The following is a 21,758-nucleotide window of genomic DNA, read 5'->3' on the forward strand; positions in this document are numbered from 1 at the left end:
TATAATTTTCGCGTATTGGAATACTTTATGTAAATATTCCTGTGTTGAATGCCAGAATTTCAGATTAAAAAATAAGTTTAAATCATACAATATTCATATGACGAACGCCATAATAAAATCCAATACGTTTTCAGTTTGATATCTAAGCGGCCAAAACAGCAATCAAATTTTGCATTTATTCCAAACTTTACTTTATTCCGACTTTGATATTATTCTACTTTTGTCATATTGCTGAAATCCACTTTCAGTCACTATTTCTAAAAATAATGCAAAACTTTTGTAATTTTTTTTTTTTTTTTAAGATAGATGTTTTAATTCTGTGCGCACGTTAAGTGTGTTATCTGCTGAAAGTTCTATGTACAATGCACTAAAACTGTTTACACGTAATAATATTATTTTAATTTTCCCAGGCGGTCGAACGTTTAGAACAGAGGTTCCCAACGCGGGCGGTACCGCCCCCCTGTGGGCGTTGGCGAGTTCCAAGGGGGCGTTTTGAGTCTGTTCATGATTTAGGGGGCGCTAAACGCACATAAGGGGGCGGTACATGAAAGTACTTATATCAAAATTTTATAAAAAGTTCACATACAAATAGTAACAAACAGCACTGTAGGACGTAGGTAACTTTCAACCTTGGCAACTTCCGTACTGCGAACTTGTAGTAGTTTCCCGACCATTGTTACGTAATAATTGGCTTTCTTATGTAAAGCTGTTGGTTGTTGTTGCGTTTCACCGGTTTATACGCGGCAAAATGTTTGTATATTTAAAGCAGGGGTCGCCAATCTACGGCCCTCTACCCGCCGACTCTTTGACAACTAGACACGAGTCCATTTTAAATACTTTTAGACTATTTCAACTTAGTACGGGCGAAAATTTTTCGCGCTGTGCGAATGAACTTTCTACGTACAGTTTGTTTACGTTTTGATGCTGTCTTTGGACTAGATCAGCGCTTCTTTACCGTTGGGACGTGGAAGGCAGCAAAGTGTGTCGCGGACAAACGGAAAACGTATTAAAAAATATTAGACATATATTTTTTAACATTTTTTATTTTTTCGCCAATGTAATAAAAACTAGCAGGAAATTTAAAAGAAAATGCCGTTATACCCCCAAAAAATCGCGCTCGGTTCGCTCGCCACGTGCGCCCGGACTTCAAAACATTAACAAACACTATTACACTTTTCATTATTAGTATGGATAAAAAAATCCGAGGCCCGCCTCATTCACAGTTCTTCTAATATTTTGCGCGGCCCACACAGACATTTATCAGTTTGGTTGCGGCCCGCGACTAGAAAAGGATTTAAAGTCTTCGTGCAGAAAGATAGGAATTTTTCCTGGTAATGACATAACCTGGTGAAATAATGTATGTATAAATTCCAATAGTAAATGTATGTTAGGCAACCTAAAATATCACTCACAGCTTATCGAAACGAAAGTGAAGACAATATAATGTTAGACAACGATTAATACAATACTTAAAAAAAAGCAAAGATCAGGGGAGCGATATGAAATAATACTGAGCCCAAGGGGGCACTAGTGTAAAAAAGGTTGGGAAACACTGGTTTAGAATATGCAATTGGCTTCATAGAAAACCAGTATTAACAAAACCTCTAAGTGAGTTGGTTAAAAATAAACAAACAATACAAATATTGTTTTACAGCCATTAAAACATGACAGCAGTAAAGCTGAAAAACTATCTATTTGGAAAACGCTTTTCTTTTAGAATTAATACACTAAAGTTAACAAAAAATGCCGTGAAATTATTGGGGCAGAGGTGGCTTGCATTTGTTTGCCAAGCATGGTTGGCTTAACATTGTTAGTTTGATCTTTTGATACGGCAAATCGGTATTGGGCCCTTGTAGTCGAAATTGTCATAATTATACTTGCCAATACTAGATCCTCTTGATGGATTTGTTGCAATGTACCAAAAGACTGCATGACCCGAACCTGATGGATATCCCGGATACCCGCACATAAACACTTCCACGAGTTGAACTTCGTAGCTCTCCATTCTGTACAAACTATTAATTTAAGCTGCGTCCAACGAAAATACCAGGAACAATAGTAGTACAGTTTTTTTTTTCTTAAGTGAGAAATTCTTTTGTAAAATTTTAAACAGTTAGGCCTAGGCATATTAGATTTTAACCTATGCTAAAATAGCTATTTCTTTAAAATAACTGAAACAGCAAGACATATATTGTATTGATTTAACAAAACAACAATCCTTTTATCAATTTTAAAAACAAATATTTTTTTAGTATGAATGAAGCATTTTACAACCAACGAGTTAAAAGCCACCCACCTCGTATCTTGACGCCAACCACACTTCAACGTAGTTTATATCTTGTCGGTCCACGTACAACTTCCATGCACGCTGGATGTACAAATACAGCGCCTCGTACATTCCCTCACTTTCAATGTCAACCAGAGTTCCGTTGTGAAAATGACAAAGATTTTCTGCTGCAACTTTGCCTTTTCCGTTTTTTCGAGAAGCAACAGTTTGTGGAAGCCAGAAGCAAGATCCGTTGAAAAGAACGCCAGGGCATTGCGACAATCCTTAAACATAAAAAAATACTTGCTAAAGCAAAAATTATATGAATATATATTTCAGTTTATCCAAATAACTAAAAGTTCTAACCTTTAATTTTCTGGTCGATTTCTCGTTCAATTCTGTTCCAATCAACAGATGGTTGTGGTCCTGTGGGGCCAATCGGGCCAGCTAAGCCCCTCGGGCCTCTCCGGCCTGGAGGTCCTTGAGCTCCCCTCATGGCTGTTGAGTTCCCTCCGGTGTTGGATTGTTGCATCTCGAACAAGCTTCCAATTGGTTTGCACACCAAGAAGTCGTTGGAATGAACTTGTCCGTAGGTAAGCGAATTGCAAGCTTGCAGCAAAACTAGAATTGAAACGCCAATTTGAAGCATTCTTCTGTTGTTGTAGTTTATCATCTTCCTTGAGATACCTTTGAATTTGTGTGTAGATGCTGTGAATTGTCGTTCTTATATAGCATTTGAAACGACTCGTTCCGTTGGTAAGTGTAGCCATATTTGGCGAACTCTCCTTGTATGGTTCTTCCATCTACTCGGTCATTGTGCCTGGTGTGGCCCGGCTTTCTCTTATAATGTTTAGGAATGTTCAGTTGCGTAAGTCGAAACGTATTCTTGCATTGATAATGCCGTATTTGACGAATTCCAAAGGTTGTGGCTTTAATATAACCTGCGGGCAATTTTGCATTTTTTTTTAAAGCGCGCAAAAGGGCAAAAGTGCCCTTTTCATGAAAATTTCACAACGTTACATATTATGCGACGGAAATCATAAAGCAGCGTTGTACACGCATTTTTTATAAGAAACTTGGCTTAAGACGAGTACTAAAAGTTTCTTAAATTTTCAATTGTTTTCTATTATTTAAGAGAACAATAGAACAAAAGAATCTATGAAATCCGAGTACTCAGTTTCTTATAGAGGGTTTCTTATGAAAAAAAATGCGCGTAGACAATTGGGGGCCTAGATCCCTAATCCAAACTTTCAGAAAGAATTAAAATGTTACTGTTTATGGGTATTTTCGTTTTTTGCCAGGCTCCTCAGACAGACATCCTGACAACGCCTATGGCATAACTTAACATTTTTAAATTAAGCCCAATGCACACCACCGTCGTTATCTTGTCGTCAGCGCCTTCCGACGCGACGCCGACGAGCGCTCACGTATGCCAATGCACATTGCACACCGCGTCAGAGCATACGGAGAGAAGCGAATTTTTGCGGCTCTCCCGACGCGTTAAGTGCTTGCTACGACGGCCCGATCAAATAGGATTCAATACTACTTCGTCGGGCGTCGTTAGCGCGTCGGGAAGCTCTTTGTTGGAAAATTGTTGGTTTATAGTTTTGGCAAACGCCACCTTATTATTTATCACCCGTTGAAGGCTTTTCGGCTGTAAACGCTAAATGTCGTTATGTTTTACGTAAATTGTTAAACTTAAATGTGAAAAGTTGTGTTCAATATTATAAGTAATAATTGTATTATATTCCGGCTCGCTACGCTCGCCTGCGGTCTATGTTGCCTTTACCAAAAAAGTCGCCCCCATTGCCCTGAAATCGCTCCGGCGTCCCTGTCACTGGCTTTGTCTATAACTAGACTTGAATTTGTCCGAATAGCAATCAGTAAACTCCTTGTTGTGCACAGGGCGACAGTGGTGGGCCTCTGATGTGCTTGCAGCGTGGCAGGCGACAGAGGCAACTGGCAGGTGTCACAAGTTGGGATTCTTCTGGTAAACCTCACAGCGCCCCTGGCGTATTCAAGGACATAATAAGGAAAACAGGGATTTCGAACAAAAATGACTTGCTCTCGCATTTCACAAAAAGGTCACAAAGAGCTGCGCGGAGTTCAATTTTTGAAGGTTTATTGTCGCTCAATTTTTAGAAGCTCAAATATACGAACGAATTTGTATTTGTTATAAATCTTAAGATAATGGCTTGAGGTTGTAGTTATATGTAGAATGAATAGAAAAGCCCATACAGAAGTAGAAAGCATTTTGTAAACGTTTCGAATAAAAAAGATAATGGCTTGAGGTTGTAGTTAAAACAGCGATCCGGACAAATAGCTTACTGTTCTTTGTTCAGTATCAAAAGCTTAAGCCTACTTTAATTTGTCATTCAGTGTTGACTATTGGGTATAATATTATTATTATTGCAGCATTTGTCCTGAAAAAAATCTATTTGATTTGTGATTTGTCTTACATTATAACTAACGTAACTAGATCTTGCAAAATTCTTGACAAATAAATTACACAGCAAAGTTTATGGGAAATCCCCACAAAGTTAACAATTGCTGCTGAAACAAAATGCTGAGTCACCGATGTATAGCTTATTGGAGTTTCTGTTTTGAAAATGTTTTCGTGAATCTTTTAAAAATTGTGAAAAGGCAAAACCTAAGTAAAATATGAACAAAAACACAACTCAGTGAAGTGAAGTGATAGCGATTGCATGACAAACTACTTTGTGAAAATTAAAATTGTAAACTGAGAAAATGAATAGCCTACAGTACTACTTGGCATCCGTATCCAGGTTGGAAAGTTTGGCCTGCGCAGGGGATTTATCCCCCACGCAGTAACACTTTCAGCCGCGGTCACAGCCGCGCATTTTATAGAAAATGTGTTCAGCCGCGCAAATCTGACTCGAGCAAACGCGCAAAACTTCAGCCGCGCAAACTTCTGTATGAAACTTAACAAGCACAAAAAAAATTGGCGGGCCGCGTACTGCAGTTGCATAACATTTTTTAACGCTAGTTGATAAGACGTATATAATATAATGCATCAAATAGAATCACTTGCGAAACGCTGAAAACGCACAGTTCGGCGATTTGGTCACGCATCAGTGGACAACGGTCACGTGTTTAGTGACGTCAATTAGGCAATTTCGAGTAATATTGCATATTAAATGCTATACTATCCAACTTTTTAAATATTTACCTGCGCACTGCGCCCGCACACCAACCAAAAATTGCGCAGTGATTCAAGTATTCTATGAACGTTGTAAGTTTAATATAAATTCGCAATTTACAACTTTCGGTAGCCTGATGGTTTATTTACAGCCGCGCAAGTTCAAGTCGAAATTTTCTTTTCAGCCGCGCATTTTTTCAGCTGCAAAACATCTCCCCCGCGCAATATCCGAAGTTTCCAATCTGGCAACCCTAGACCTGCTTCAGTGCTTCCCGTACCCAACAGACGTTCACACAAATTCCTTTGGAAAAATATCCGGTGTGCACCTTCCACAGAATGTAGATTGGCACCCTGAGGTGTACAATGCACCATATTGAAAAGCACTGTTCTCCACCAGCGTCGTATGTCATTTGTGTATTAAAAATACATCCAAGCGGTAAGTATTACACAAATTTAGAAACACTGTTTTAGGATCAGCTTCATAAATAACATTTAAAAAATAAGGTTGTTTTACACTTAAATATGATCATGCTGTTTTTATCAATCGAATAAGAAAAACAATAAATGGGTAAGAAACAGAAAAAATGTTGCCATACCTCTACTATAACACATATATATAATTAACTATATTACATATCAGGGTATTATTGTACTTTTAATATTTTACTATTTTATTATTTTCTATATTAAAGGTAAGCATATTTTTCATTTAGAAAGATTGCCAATCCTGATCAGGATAACTGAATTTATTGAGCTTTTCCAAAGGCAACTTGTGAACTACATAAATGGGTGCTGTTATCGTTGGCCAATACTTCTTCAAATGGACTTCACATAATACACATTGTGTATATGTACGTTTCAGTTTTAAATGGATTAAATATTTCAGCTGTGTTTGTTTAACATATTTTTAACGTATTAATTGGTACGCAAATGATTTACACATTGTCTGAATTTTATCGTATTAAGTACAAACAAATATTTTCAATACTTTCTATACCAAGTTAAATAGTTTACTTTAATCTATTAGTGCTGGTCTGGAATGCTATCACTTTTTTACAGTAATAAAATGAGTTGTCAAAATTAAAATTCCAAGAAATAAATGAATACGGAAGAATAAATTTTATCATAACACTTGACCCACCCAAACGCTAACTTGCACCCTAACCAATACAAATATTGTTAGCAATATAAATCCCCGAGCAAAAGAGTGGTAGGATTCTAGACCAGCTCCAATCTATGGTTTACACAAGGGCTTTGGAGCCTGAGCCCCGGAGCTGTGCATTTTTACCAGAGTTGAAGCAGTTAGTTTAAAAAATTTCTCCGGCTTTGATCTATTTTTTAAGATGTTATGCTACTACTAATGCCTGAATTTACATTATTTAACAGCAATCCTTTACAAATTTGAGAATTGTTGCTTCTTTTTTCTAACTAGTTTAGTGGAGTTTTTTTTATTTAGGTGTTTTGTTTGGGAATATTTTGAAATGCTAGATATTGCAAATTAAGTGTTCATCCTTAAACCTCAGTTGTTGACCTAATGGAGCCGGAGCAGTGGTAGCAATAAGCTCTGGAGCTAGAGCCGAAGCCATTTAACATTTACGCCTGCTCCAAAGCTCTGGTTTACACCCAAATAAAATTTAGAAGTTGGTTTAGTTGGGTTAAAAAAAACATTTCATAGATGCTTTTTTTATTTTAAAAACTTTATTTTTTGGTAAAACTATAGATTTTAGTTATTTTTTTGTTGTTTTAAGATGTTTTCTGTTTTGCAGTTTATACAACTTTTCATTACCTTATTCTGATGGATGTTGAAGATCACAATTTTATCTAATTACTTTCCTCAGTTGAACTTCATTCATCCCTTTTAACAAATGCGACTTTGTAAGGGACATCAAAATGCTTGTTAATGTTATTTCCAAAAGTAACCATATTTACCACTGGCAATAACAAATCAACTTTCTATCAAATATTTGCATTTAATATTATTCTTTCTACAGTAGTATAATTTACAAAAAATAAAATATTAAAATTGCAAACTGAATTATTTAAAAGTCATTTCTAACTATAAGTAACATATTCCATGTTAAAGTTCGATTTTTTTTAATATTACGATTTTATAAACATTTATACATGAATAATTACCATTTATTCAAGGTTATTTTACAGCCGATTATGTGATTTCTAAAAAATCATTTGTATGAGGTTATTACTTGCAAAAATTTTCTTTAGATTTGTAAATAAATTTCACTTAAGTTGTAACTTGTCTACTTAAGTTGTAACTTGTCTACTTAAGTTGTAAATTGTGTAGTAAATGGATTATACTCGAACATGTGACAAGTATAACTTTATTTTAAGACTTTTTATATAACTCTGTTTAGATTAACTTTGTTTTTAAGATTTTTTTAATAATTGTACTACTAATTTTTTTGTATAGCCTATGTATTTTACTTATAGGAACTGACAATGCCAGAAAAGGATGAAATATACATTTCTTTCACAAAAGTCTGATCCTGGTTTTACTCTGGTTTTTGAACTTAGAGTTTTATTGTTGAAGTATAACTCATTGTTTTTAATGTGCAAGTATTTTTTCTGCACAATTGCTAATATTTTTTAATGTGTTTTAACATTTACCGAAGTACCTAAATTGATTCGCCATATATTGTGTAAAGGTCATAACGATTTCGTCAAGTTTAAATTTTCTCTTATTAATATTCGTATAGAATAACGTGCGCGAATGTCCATGGGGTGAAGTTCCGTAAGGGAAAGGAACGTATACAAACCTTCAAGAGCTTGAATCAGCATTTTAAGAGGAGATGCGGTTCCACGCAACCAATAGCTGTGCTTAGGGTAATATTCTAAACTGCTCTGAGCATGTTTAGGCGGATGGAACTTTAGTATTACTACAACTCAAACGAGCGTCGTTAATTGTTTATTTACATTCTATAATTCATATAATAACGCAAACGCTTAAAATGACCAATACACTTCAATGCTCAACATGCGATGAGCAAGTGGCTAATAAATGACACATTTTTAATAGTGTTACAAAACATAATGTTCTTTGATCGTCGGTGTTAGTTTGATGTTTTAATGCGACAAAGTGGGACGGGCCATTTGTAGTTGAGATCTCCGATATTAATCATCCCAATGCGAGACCCTCTTGATGGATTTGTTGCAATAACCCAATAGACCAATTGACCCGATCCTGATGGATATCCCGGATACCAACGCACGTAAACACTTCCACCAGTTGAACTTCGTAGCTCTCCATTCTGTGCAGATAAAATGTAGAATTCCGATTTTGATAGCTTGTGTCTTTTACATTCAGTGTATTGTAGGGCAGTGGTCTCAAACCTGTTGGGGTCGCCTAAAATTTTTGTGGGGTCGCCATAACTCACCATATTCGTGCTCTTTTACTATTTACGTATTTCTTTACAATGACGTCACACTAATAAACGTGACTGAGTGCATCTTCTACATAAAAATGATTTTAGGCTCTTAAGAGCTGCTCAATCAGCTAACTTGACATTTAAGAAAAATTAGTTTCTAAGAATTAGCGCAGCGAGTGACGCACTTTCGCAAATTATTTTATTGCAACATTATTTTATTGAGTTTTAAAAGGACTGGATTTTCAAAAAGTCAAATCTTGTTATTAACATTAGGCATGGTGGTTTGCATATATAATAATTAGGCTTTATATTCCTAATTATGAAAGTGGATGCAGCAAAACGCATTTCGTATAACTCGTTCAAAGAAAAATATTTCACGGTTTCAGCGAATATTTACTTTTGGACTTCGATGCAATCAATGCCCCGACTTCAGACTCTGTTTAATTAGATCAGGGGTGTCCATCATAAGGCACGCGTGCCAAATGCGGCACGCGACCTAATAAAAAATCGCACGCAATCCACCCCAAATACAGCCAACTGTCAAAAAAGTTAAATTTATTAAACAGCCAATTGTCATTGTTTATTCACAAATATAAAATAATCCCAACAATTACGATAACAAACAATTACTCTAATATTACAACATTACACTGTTTTTTATTTTTTGTATAAAAGCGCTTTTAATATTAGAAAAAGGGCACGGGAAGAAGTAATAAGATAAAAATTGGCATGTCGGCATGTTTGAGTTGGACACCCCTTGAATTAGATTATTAAATGATACTGATCCGTCTGTTTTTAACCACATGATTTGTGAAGTGGGATTCAACGCAATAAGCATGTTAAAAAACGAAACATCGTAATCGCTTGGAAGTAGAGCATGACATGCGGTTATGCTTATACAAAGTGAAGCCGCGTTTGCAAAACAATAGTGGATAGTGTGCAGGCGCTACCATCACACTGGATGTGATGTATTGTTGAAACAATTTTTTCGTGTGTTAAATACAAATTCATTTGTTAAATATAACTTCCCCAAAGCAATCTTTTTTTGCACATGTGTAGCCACAGTTTTCTGGAATTGTGAATAATTCACGCATATTCGCTCGTGTTACTTTGTTGGAACTATTTAAAATATTTTTATATTGATATCTGAAAACAATATGGGGTCGCAATGTAAATTTCGATTTTATTTTTGTTAAACTTGGATCGCTTATTAGAAAGGTTAGAGACCACTGTTGTAGGGTATTTAAAACTGCTGTTTGCTTTAGAACAAAATGAAAAGCAAAAACATTACGGATATGTATTTTTGTGCTAGTTAAAATGTAAATTTATGTATTGCCGAACAAAGTAAAAAGCCACCCACCTCGTATCTTGACGCCAACCAAACGTCCACGAAGTTTTTATTTGGGTAGTCCACATACAAGTTCCATGCACGCTGGATGTACAAATACAGCGCCTCGTACATTTGCTCGCTTTCAACATCAACCAGAGTTCCGTTGTGAAACTGACAAAGACTTTCTGCTGCAGCTTTGCCTCTTCCGTCCTTTTGAGATGCAACAGTTTGTGGAAGCCAGAAGCAAGATCCGTTGAAAACAACGCCAGGACACAGCGATATTTCTAAACCATGAAAGGTATACTTAATAAGGAAAAATTATGTGAATATGTATTTCAGTTTATCCAAATAACTTTGACTAAAAATCTAACCTTTAATTTTTTTGGCAATTTTTTGTTCGATTCTGTTCCAATGAACAGTTGGTTGTGGCCCTGTGGGGCCAATCGGGCCAGCTAAGCCCCTCAGGCCTCTTCGGCCTGGAGGTCCTGGACTTCCCCTCAGGGGCGTTGAGTTCCCTCCGGTGCTGGATTGTTGCATCTCGAACAAGCTTCCAATTGGTTTGCACACCAAGAAATCGTTGGACTGAACTTGTCCGTAGGCGAGCGAACTGCAAGCTTGCAGCAAAACTAGAAATGCAGCGCGAAATTGAATCATTCTTCCGTTGTTGTAGTTTGTCATCTTCCTTGAGATTGCCTTCGAGGTTGTGTGTCGGTGCTGTGATTCGCCGAACTTTTGTAGACTTTGGAAAGAAAGGTTTCGTTGGTATACGCAGCCTTATTAGGCAAACACTCTATTTATGGTTCATGTCAGCTGAAGTTGTTTTGCTCGCATTTTGTTGTGAAGCGGTTTGCTCTTATAAGGTTACGGAATATGCATTTGCGTACGTCAGAACGTCGTTAGACACATGGAGCCTCATTGTTGATTTCACAAGGTTCTGTTGAGTCAATTTCGCCTGAGGCAAGTTGCTGCAGTTGCATGAAATGCTGACAAACATATGAGCACATGCATTGGCATTCACATCAGGCCTTGTTGTACAAATTCCATTAAAATTACTAAACTTTATAGTGTCAAAGCATTCGCAATTCTAAAGAATTCCATTTATTCAATCACGTCTCGTTCTTTGGTCGCCACTCTTAATAAAATGGCATGGATATACATTTTGCGATAAATAACGCCATACCTCTTCCGCCATATAAATCCAATAGATTAATTGTTGTCTCTTGCTCCTCGCGATGTATTCGTCAAACCAGCATAATCAATCTTAATCCACGATAGTATTTAGATAATTCGGTGAAATCACATTTCGTAGACAAGTAAAGCTTAAATTATTGTAACGTTATTTAGTTTACAATTAAGCTGCCTGGCAGAGCTTTGTACTTATTGAGTAAATATAATATCAATACTTTGCAAGCAGTGGCCTAAATCACTATTACATATCTACATTTGTCGTGTATTTACTTTAAAGTTGGCTAGTTTTTAAGAGGTTTAGTGCTGTTACGTCAAAAGTTTAAGGTTTTTGTAGTTTGGCGGTTCACGTTTTTTCACTTTTGTAGTTGATCGCAGTCTCTTAACCCAAGTTACGCTTGGATGAGCATGACGTGTTTAATCACCATTTGAATTGAATTAACATAATATACCTTACTTAATTATACGGAAAATAGTTCAAATTTTAGTAGAACAATGTATTTAAAGAATAAGCGTTTTGGTTATACAAACTACACGTATGACTCACTTAGTCACTGTCAAACAAGAATGATTTACAACTATAGATTATTTTTCTTGATTTCACTGTCTCAAACTGATTAATTACGTCATCGAAATCTGTTGTTTCCAATGTTTCTCGTTCAACGCTAAGAATAGCAAGATTACTGATCCATCCCTTTGATACACGCAGATAAGACAAAATAAGTTTCAATTTGCTGAACGACCGCTCACAGCTTGCAATTGAAACTGCTATTGTTAACAAAATTTGTAGCGAAATTCGCAGATTCGAAAATACGTCATCTCTATAAAACACAATAAAACCAAGAAACTCCAAAGGAGTTTTTGGTAGCGCTTCAGTTCAGTTACTGAGCAGCATTCGGGGCGTAACTTTATACGAATAAAAAAAAAAAAAATAAAATAAGTTAAACTGATAAATTTTGAAAATAGTGACGCTTTGGTTTTCGCAATATCTAGCTAGAGAGTTATGCCCGTGGCCCCCCAATGACCGCTCCGTGGCCCCCCAATGACCGCTCCGTGGCCCCCCAGGGGGGCCGAGGGCCACGGTTGAGAAACCCTGTCCTATACTTTACATAAAACTACACGTGTATAGGTGACTGAAGGCATAGTTCATGGATTTGCGATCTTTGCTACTAATTTTTAATACTTTTTCAGTTGCTGGATTATAATTGCTACTTTTACGACCGATTAGGGCTATGTTTAGTCGAAACAATTATACGGTATAGTTGTGCAATTGGGTTGGGCACCACTATTACGCCTGTATAAACTTGTTTTTTTGCCCAACTTAACGATTGAAACTTCAAAAAAGTTCTCGCTAGTTTTCTTTTTTTTTTCGTGTTTTGTTGACCGTTGTATTTAGCACAAAGTCTCTGTGAGTGCCATTGCATGTTTTAACAGAACTTTTTGCGCTACGTGCGACCAACGATACACATTTACTCTTTTTTATGTTGTCCAACTAATATGTAAATCCAAAATACCGAATTGCTTTACGTAGGGGACGCAAAGCGCAGGACAATTACCGAAGGGGCGCGGTTTAATAAAGGTTAAGAAGCACTAAGCTACATGAAACTAGCTGCACGCAGAATCAGTATCTTATCTTGGCAGCACCAGTCTGGGCGTGGGTGGCGTATCAGATGACGTCTGCCACAGCCGCTGGTGCTATCTTGCTTGTGGACGGTTTTTTGCCCTGTTGTGCAAAATTTGTAAGCCTCATTTTGGCGCCCGGGGACATATGTACCCCGCAGCCCCCCTAGGTACGCCTCTGTTCAGTCGTAAACTTTTCATACGTTTTTCTCAGCGTCGTTATTAAATGCGACTTGTTGACGTAAAATATGTCCGGTCGGTTGGCACAAGAACAGGGCTGCGGAGTCTGTAAAAATAACCCGAGTCCGACTCCGGTCCGCAAAATTAACCCGAGTCCGACTCTACAGCTTGTATTTTACCCATTTACGCAACTAAATTAGGGAGGATATTCTGCAATTCACTTATATGGGTGTCATAATTGATCCACAGACAATACAAGGTTTACAAATATTTCACCATTTTGTATTACACTTTTACAACTTACATTTTGCCGCCTTCGGACTTTGGACTCGGGTAGTTTTAAGTTGTCTTACTCGAGTCCCGAATTCGACTACAGCAAAACAAACTGACTCCGTCTAGTTCGACTCCGCAGCCCTGGCTTACTCACGCTTATAACGTTGTAAGCGCGCCCCAATTTTTTTTTTATCGTCATAGAATGACAGAGCCTAAAAATCAACAAAGTCGTTATGGCACGGCATCCAGCTAAAAAGCGACATTGACTCTACTTGTTAATAGGCTCTTCTAATCAAGAACTGTAAATTGTTATCAACACATAACGCAGGCCTAACAATCAAAAATGCATAAGATCTGATTTCGCATTCGTAAAAAAGCCACATCAGGGTTTGTATTATGCAGGGCAATGATACCAGGTAAAAATGCGATTTGGTTTTCAAAAATACGTATTGATCTAGCAAAGCAACCTCTAAAGCAGACCTGGGAAACATACGGCCCTCGGGCCGGATCCGGCCCTCCAAGCAGTTTAATCCGGCCTGCGACCTATTTTCCTTAAAATACATAGGCTAAGCGAAAATAAGGACGGGTTTCTACATGTTGGGTTGTGTCGTAAACACTCTTTCCAAGGACGGATGTAGTCATGATTCATGACCCCGCCAAATTTGATTTTTAGCCTGTTTGAAATACTAAAACGGAAATTGTTTTCGCGCTTTTGCACGAAACACGAATCTCTTTCTCGTATATTTTCGGCAACTTTACAGACAAAATAGCGTCCTCTGCACCGTGACACTCTCTCCAAAATGTTAAACAACCTTAGCATAAATACTATTATATGTTTTAAGCCCATCAAAAGTATTCCGTCTTTAAATTATGAGCGAAAAATCGACCGTTTTCTAAACTCTGAAATATACCAATTCTCATTTTATTAACCTAATTTAGGTTAATGCCATGTTGTGTTTTAGTTAATGCCATATCCGATTTATATTGTACCGCAAGTAACACATCTGTAACTTAAAGCTTTAAAAAGCCAAAAAAACATTGTAAGTTTTTTTGTATTAAATTTTTTCGTATTTTAATCTTAACTTTTGGGTCAACGCGCCCCACAACTTTATAAACGCCAATATATCAAGCAATGTACCGTTTTTGTCTGTTCTCAATGCTTCACGTCCTCCTCTAAATCTAAATTAAACTTTGCAGTTCAAAACAAACATAGTCAAAAATACTTCGCGCTTCGCGCGATGTTTTGTGACCTTCTTTAGATTGCACAGTTTCACATTACTTCAAACGTAATAACTAATAACAAATCGTTACCTTATTCGTTTTATACCATCAGAGTTTCTGACGTCATATTGCGTGTATTTCAGATCCTATTTTTGACCCGGCCCGCCACAACAATTTAAGTTTCTCATGCGGCCCGCGGTCAAAAATAATTGCCCACCCCTGCTCTAAAAGTAGATTCTTCACTGTTTGAATACATAATTTTTGTTAGCCCGGGGCCTATGCTGCATTAATTGTCTTCCGTTAAAATTAGCCCTAAATTTTGGGTCGTGTTCAGATCCTACTCAAAGTGAATCTTCTTTTTTTTATATTTTGCTTCCATCAGTCTTAACTGTTAGGGCATTTAAAAGGTATGTGAGGATATTAAAGAATTAGGTTGCTGCTGAAAAAACTGTCACTTATTTGTAAATTATTTGAATATTTACAAGACTGACTAGGTACGGTTTTATTTCATTATTGAAAACTGTTGCTAAATTCATTTCAAAGTCATTCCCCATCTACTATTTCGGTTCTGCTGGATTTACTCGTTATAATTGAAGTAATTATATAATACATAGGGCCTACTCGGAAAAGTAACAAGTATAACTCGTCGTCATTACTCTGCATAGTAATTACTCTGTGTTTGTCCCGCATTATTTCCAAATGTTTGTTATTAAGAATTATAACATTTACAATCGAAATTTGCCACAGAATACGTTACTAAGGCGAAGTTCCGCAAGGGTACGGAGCGTGTATACGCACGTCGCAGACCGTCGAACTTCAGCTGCACGTGGAGAGGTGCCGCCTCTCGCTCATCCAGCAAACCTTATAGAGCTTACATCAGCACTTCAAAAGAATATGCGGCTCCACGCAACCAATGGCTGTGCTCAGGGTGAGATCAAACTACTCTGAGCATGCTTGAGCGGATGGAACTTTGGTGTTGCTATAACGTCAATCAGAAGTAATTAATCGTTTATTTTCATTGTATAATAACCATAACAACGCAAACACTTAAAACGAAGAAATCACTTTACTGCTCAGCATGCGATAAGCAAGTGGTTAATAAACGCCATATTATTGTCGCGCGACATCATGCCTCCTGTCAATCATCTGTAAAGTTTAATTATGCAGAAAGCAATTAAAACCTAACTAATAGAGTACGAAAATCGAATAAAGTTGGTTTATTCATTCAATATAGGAGCTGATTTGTTCCTTTAAAATAAATATTGAATCTATTTGAAAAGACGATATACGTTGGGGTTTAATATAATTCGAAATCGAAGTAGAAATTGCTTTGGTGCCGGCCAATTTATTATAAATCTGCTTGCATTTCGTTGAATTTGAAATCTACTTTGCGTTTCGTTTGGTCGTTGACCAAAAATACTAGTTTGATGTTGAAATACGACAAAACGCAACAGGCCATTGGTAGTTGTGATTTGCATATAGTTAAAAATGCCTATTTTAGTTCCTCTTGATGGATTTGTAGCAATAGTCCAAATCATTGCTTGGCCCGAACTTTTTGGATATGTCGGATACCAACGCACGTAAACACTCCCACCAGTTGAACTTCGTATTTCTCCGTTCTGTGCAAATAAGCGGGAATTTATTTTGCCCACCACAGTGTAATAATTATGGCGATTACCTTGAGCGAAGTCAAAACTTTTGTTAAAACTAAGTCAAAATTTAGTTAAAATTTAAACGGTCAAAATTTGTCAAAATTATTTAAAATCAAATTCGTTTACAAAATGCAAAAATGCCGAAAAATTGTGCTAATAAATACTGCAATAATCTTTATTAAACATGTTTAACGTCTTAGGTTGGTCTAACTTCGATTTTGCTTTAGTTTTCAGCTGTAAATTTCTGATTTGGACAAATGTGTTATTAATCATTTATTAACCAGTATTTGATGCGTGTATTTGGTGGTTATTTGCAATTATCGCGTTGGTTATTTTGATGAAATGATAGTTCTTTGGTATTTTTATGAACTAATTTAAACAACTAAAATGGTTGTGACGCATTGAGCACAGATATAGGAGGGTGTGACGCATTTGAGCACAGATAAAAATGTAGCCTACAACCACAGAGCACAGAAACGCCTAGAACGGGTGAATAACGACGCCAAAACACAAATACAGTTCTTTATACAACAATGCGTGGTTTAAACCGAAGTATTCCTGACTGTCCTTTAAAATTCAATGGAAGCTTCGGTGGAATTTTACACAAATACAGTTGCGTAACCGTTGGAAGTCGCATTGGTATAACTATACAACGAATTTATGTATTAGGATGAACCGCAACATTTATTAAGTTTTAAGTTAGAATCACCCACCTCGTAAGTTGACGCCAACCAAACATTCGCAGCATTGTAGGTTCGTTGGTCCAAGTATGTATTCCAGGCACGCTGAATGTAAGAATACAGCGCCTCGTACATTTTCTGGCTCTCAATATCAACCAGAGTTCCGTTGTAAAACCGACAAAGTCTTTCTGCCGCAGCTTTGCCTTGTCCGTCCTCCTTAGATGCAACAGTTTGTGGAAGCCAGAAACAAGATCCGTTAAAAAGAACCCCTTGTGTGTAGATGATGTGAATTGCAGTTCTTATGTAGCATTTGAAAATGCGCGTAGCCAATTGGGGGCCTAGATCCCTAATCCAAACTTTCAGAAAGAATTAAAATGTTACTGTTTATGGGTATTTTCGTTTTTTGCCAGGCTCTTCAGACAGACATCCTGACAACGCCTATGGCATAACTTAACATTTTTAAGTCAATTAAGCCCAATGCACACCGCCGTCGTTATCATGTCGTCAGCGCCTTCCGACGCGACGCCGACGAGCGCTCACGTATGCCAATGCACATTGCACACCGCGTCAGAGCATACGGAGAGAAGCGAATTTTTGCGGCTCTCCCGACGCGTTAAGTGCTTGCTACGACGGCCCGATCAAATAGGATTCAATACTACTTCGTCGGGCGTCGTTAGCGCGTCGGGAAGCTCTTTGTTGGAAAATTGTTGGTTTATAGTTTTGGCAAACGCCACCTTATTATTTATCACCTGTTGAAGGCTTTTCGGCTGTAAACGCTAAATGTCGTTATGTTTTACGTAAATTGTTAAACTTAAATGTGAAAAGTTGTGTTCAATATTATAAGTAATAATTGTATTATATTCCGGCTCGCTACGCTCGCCTGCGGTCTATGTTGCCTTTACCAAAAAATTCGCCCCCATTGCCCTGAAATCGCTCCAGCGTCCCTGTCACTGGCTTTGTCTATAACTAGACTTGAATTTGTCCGAATAGCAATCAGTAAACTCCTTGTTGTGCAGAGGGCGACAGTGGTGGGCCTCTGATGTGCTTGCAGCGTGGCAGGCGACAGAGGCAACTGGCAGGTGTCACAAGTTGGGATTCTTCTGGTAAACCTCACAGCGCCCCTGGCGTATTCACGGACATAATAAGGAAAACAGGGATTTCGAACAAAAATGACTTGCTCTCGCATTTCACAAAAAGGTCACAAAGAGCTGCGCGGACTTCAATTTTTGAAGGTTTATTGTCGCTCAATTTTTAGAAGCTCAAATATCCGAACGAATTTGTATTTGTTATAAATCTTAAGATAATTGCTTGAGGTTGTAGTTAAAACAGCATCCGGACAAATAGCTTACTGTTCTTTGTTCAGTATCAAAAGCTTAAGCCTACTTTAATTTGTCATTCAGTGTTGACTATTGGGTATAATATTATTATTATTGCTGCATTTGTCCTGAAAAAATCTATTTGACTTGTGATTTGTCTTACATTATAACTAACGTAACTAGATCTTGCAAAGTTCTCGATAAATAAATTACACAGCAAAGTTTATGGGAAATCCCCATAAAGTTGACAATTGCTGCTGAAACAAAATGCTGAGTCACCGATAGCTTAATGGAGTTTCTGTTTTGAAAATGTTTTCGTGAATCTTTTAAAAATTGTGAAAAGGAAAACCTAAGTAAAATATGAACAAAAACACAACTCAGTGAAGTGATAGCGATTGCATGACAAACTACTTTGTGAAAATTAAAATTGTAAACTGGGAAAATAAATAGCCTACAGTAGGCCTACTACTTGGCCTCCGTATGCGCAACAAACGTGCACACAAATTCCTGTAGAAAAATATCGGGTGTGCGCCTTCCACAGAATGTAGATTGGCGCCCAGAGATGTACAATGCACCATATTGTAAAGCACTGTTCTACACCAGCGCCTTATGTCATTTGTGTAATAACATCAAGACAGTAAGTACCGGTATAACACAAATTTAGAAACACTGTTTTAGGATCAGCTTCATAAATAATATTTAAAAAATAAGATTGTTTGCTGTTTTACACTTAAATATATCTAAATTCATTGTCTAAATTTTATCATATTAAGTACAAACACATATTTTCAATACTTTCTATACCAAGTTAAATAGTTTACTTTAATCTATTAGTGCTGGTCTGGAATGCTATCACTTTTTTACAGTAATAAAATGAGTTGTCAAAATTAAAATTCCAAGAAATAAATAAATACGGAAAAATAAATTTTATCATAACACTTGACCCACCCAAACGCTAACTTGCACCCTAACCAATACAAATATTGTTAGCAATATAAATCCCCGAGCGAAAGAGTGGTAGGTTTCTAGACCAGCTCCAATCTATGGTTTACACAAGGGATTTGGAGCCGGAGCCCCGGAGCTGTGCATTTTTACCAGAGTTGAAGCAGTTAGTTTAAAAAATTGCTCCGGCTTTGATCTATTTTTTAAGATGTTATGCTACTACTAATGCCTGAATTTACATTATTTAACAGCAATCCTTTAAAAGTTTGAGAATTGTTGCTTCTTTTTTCTAACTAGTTTAGTGGAGTTTTTTTTATTTAGGTGTTTTGTTTGGGAATATTTTGAAATGCTAGATATTGCAAATTAAGCGTTCATCCTTAAACCTCAGTTGTTGACCTAATGGAGCCGGAGCAGTGGTAGCAATAAGCTCTGGAGCTGGAGCCGAAGCCATTTAACATTTACGCCTTCTCCAAAGCCCTGGTTTACACCCAAATAAAATTTAAAAGTTGGTTTAGTTGGGTTAAAAAAAACATTTCATAGATGCTTTTTTTATTTAAAAAACTTTATTTTTTGGTAAAACTATAGATTTTAGTTATTTTTTTGTTGTTTTAAGATGTTTTCTGTTTTGCAGTTTATACAAATTTTCATTACCTGATTCTGGTGGATGTTGAAGATCACAATTTTATCTAATTACTTTCCTCAGTTGAACTTCATTCATCCCTTTTAACGAACGCGACTTTGTAAGGGAAATCAAAATTCTTGGTAATGTTATTTCCAAAAGTAACCATATTTACCACTGGCAATAACAAATCAACTTTCGTTCAAACATTTGCATTTAATAATATTCTTTCTACACTAGTATTATTTACTGAAAATAAAATATTAAAATTGCAAACTGAATTTTTTAAAAGTCATTTTTAACTATAAGTAACATATTCCATGTTAAAGTTCGATTTTTTTTAATATTAGAATTTTATAAACATTTATACATGAATAATTAGTATTTATTTAAGGTTATTTTACAGCCGATTATGTGATTTCTTAAAAATCATTTGTATGAGGTTATTACTTGCAAAAGTTTTCTTTAGATTTGTAAATAAATTTCACTTAAGTTGTAACTTGTCTAGGTACGATTTTGACATTCCCCCTGAAAACAGCTGCTAATTTCACAACAGCAAAATATTTCATATTTGTCTCAGTTCTAATCTTATTTATTGTTGTTTTTTTAAATGCCCGTATCAGTAACTGGATTATACTCGAACATGTGACAAGTATAACTTTATTTTAAGACTTTTTATATAACTCTGTTTAGATTAACTTTGTTTTTAAGATTTTTTTAATAATTATACTACTAATTTTTTTGTATAGCCCATGTATTTTACTTATAGCAACTGACAATGCCAGAAAAGGATGAAATATACATTTCTTTTACAAAAGTCTGATCCTGGTTTTACTCAGGTTTTTAAACTTTGAGTTTTATTGTTGAAGTATAACTCATTGTTATTAAAAGTATTTTTTCTGCACAATTGCTAATATTTTTTAATGTGTTGTAACATTTACTTAAATGCCTAAAGTAATTCGCAATATATTGTGTAAAGGTCATCACGATTCCGTCAAGTTTGATTGTACAAATTTTCTCTTATTAAAATTTGTGTAGGATAACGTGCGCGAATGTCCATGGGGTGAAGTTCCGCGAGGGAACGGAGCGTATGCAAACCTTCAAGAGCTTGAATCAGCATTTTAAGAGGAGATGCGGCTCCACGCAACCAATGGCTGTGCTCAGGGTGAGATCAAAGTGCTCTGAGCATGTCTAGGCGGATGGAACTTTAGTTTTACTACAAATCAAACAAACGTCGTTAATTGTATATTTACATTGTATGAACCGCATAAAAACGCTAACACTAGACTCAAAGCACTTAACTGTTCAAGGAGCAGACAAGTAGAGGAGGTGGGGTGGTGCAATTTGAATTGCGGAATGTTAGTGTATTTTGGGGCATGTTGCATTTCGAAGATTGCAAACCAAATTGATTTTTATGTTTTTCTTTGCCATAACTGATACAACAAATTTTTTTGGAGATCAAATTTCCCCCGAACCAACATGCCTTTCTCAGCACTTTCATTATTTGCATTTAATAAAACAATATGTTTTCTCCCATTTCTATTTAATTAAGTACATTTTTAAGTAAAGCAGCGTATGGTTATTGTACAATTGCGTCTTATTAATTTCTGGGTGATTTTCTGTCTTAAAATTATTTTTAATTTTATTTAAAGCGATTGTATAATTTTTACTTTTTCATCCCAATTTCCGGACTCAAAATATGTGTCTATTTATCTGTTACTTCAAAATGCGCGTATCAACTGAACAATATTTAAAATTGTAACTAGTGAATTTTATTTTTGGGCTCAACGAAATGTGTTTTTTGTAGTTTTGTTCGATCATTTTTCTATGCTTGATACAAAAACCTTCCTAGATTGAAAAAGGCTTTAGCGACTAAGAGATGTCTAGTTGGTGTGAGTAAGTAGTGGATCGCAAACCGTGGGTAACATACA

The 21,758-nt window shown here is 36.4% G+C and overlaps 1 protein-coding gene across 1 annotated transcript; it reads right to left on the minus strand.

The window, feature by feature from the left end:
* Nucleotides 1-8,559: 8,559 nt before the first annotated feature.
* On the minus strand, nucleotides 8,560-10,821 carry LOC146162634 (uncharacterized). The gene is made up of 3 exons (XM_083385256.1): nucleotides 10,511-10,821; nucleotides 10,228-10,423; nucleotides 8,560-8,692 (listed from the first exon to the last, which is right to left on the minus strand). The coding sequence occupies exons 1-3, from the start codon at nucleotides 10,815-10,817 to the stop codon at nucleotides 8,560-8,562; spliced, it is 636 nt and encodes a 211-aa protein (XP_083241382.1). The 5' UTR covers nucleotides 10,818-10,821.
* Nucleotides 10,822-21,758: the final 10,937 nt, after the last annotated feature.

Source organism: Ascidiella aspersa, chromosome 3, assembly GCF_963924565.1.
Source record: "Ascidiella aspersa chromosome 3, kaAscAspe10.2, whole genome shotgun sequence".
Lineage (NCBI taxonomy): Eukaryota > Metazoa > Chordata > Ascidiacea > Phlebobranchia > Ascidiidae > Ascidiella > Ascidiella aspersa.

Excerpts from the sequence above, each read along its gene's own strand:
- LOC146162634 (XM_083385256.1), bottom strand. The coding sequence starts at position 10,817 with ATGACAAACTACAACAACGGAAGAATGATTCAATTTCGCGCTGCATTT. Across the intron at positions 10,424-10,510 it reads AATTGCCAAAAAAATTAAAG|AAATATCGCTGTGTCCTGGC; the intron begins GTTAGATTTTTA and ends TTCATGGTTTAG. Across the intron at positions 8,693-10,227 it reads ATCCAGCGTGCATGGAACTT|AATGGAGAGCTACGAAGTTC; the intron begins GTATGTGGACTA and ends TTATCTGCACAG.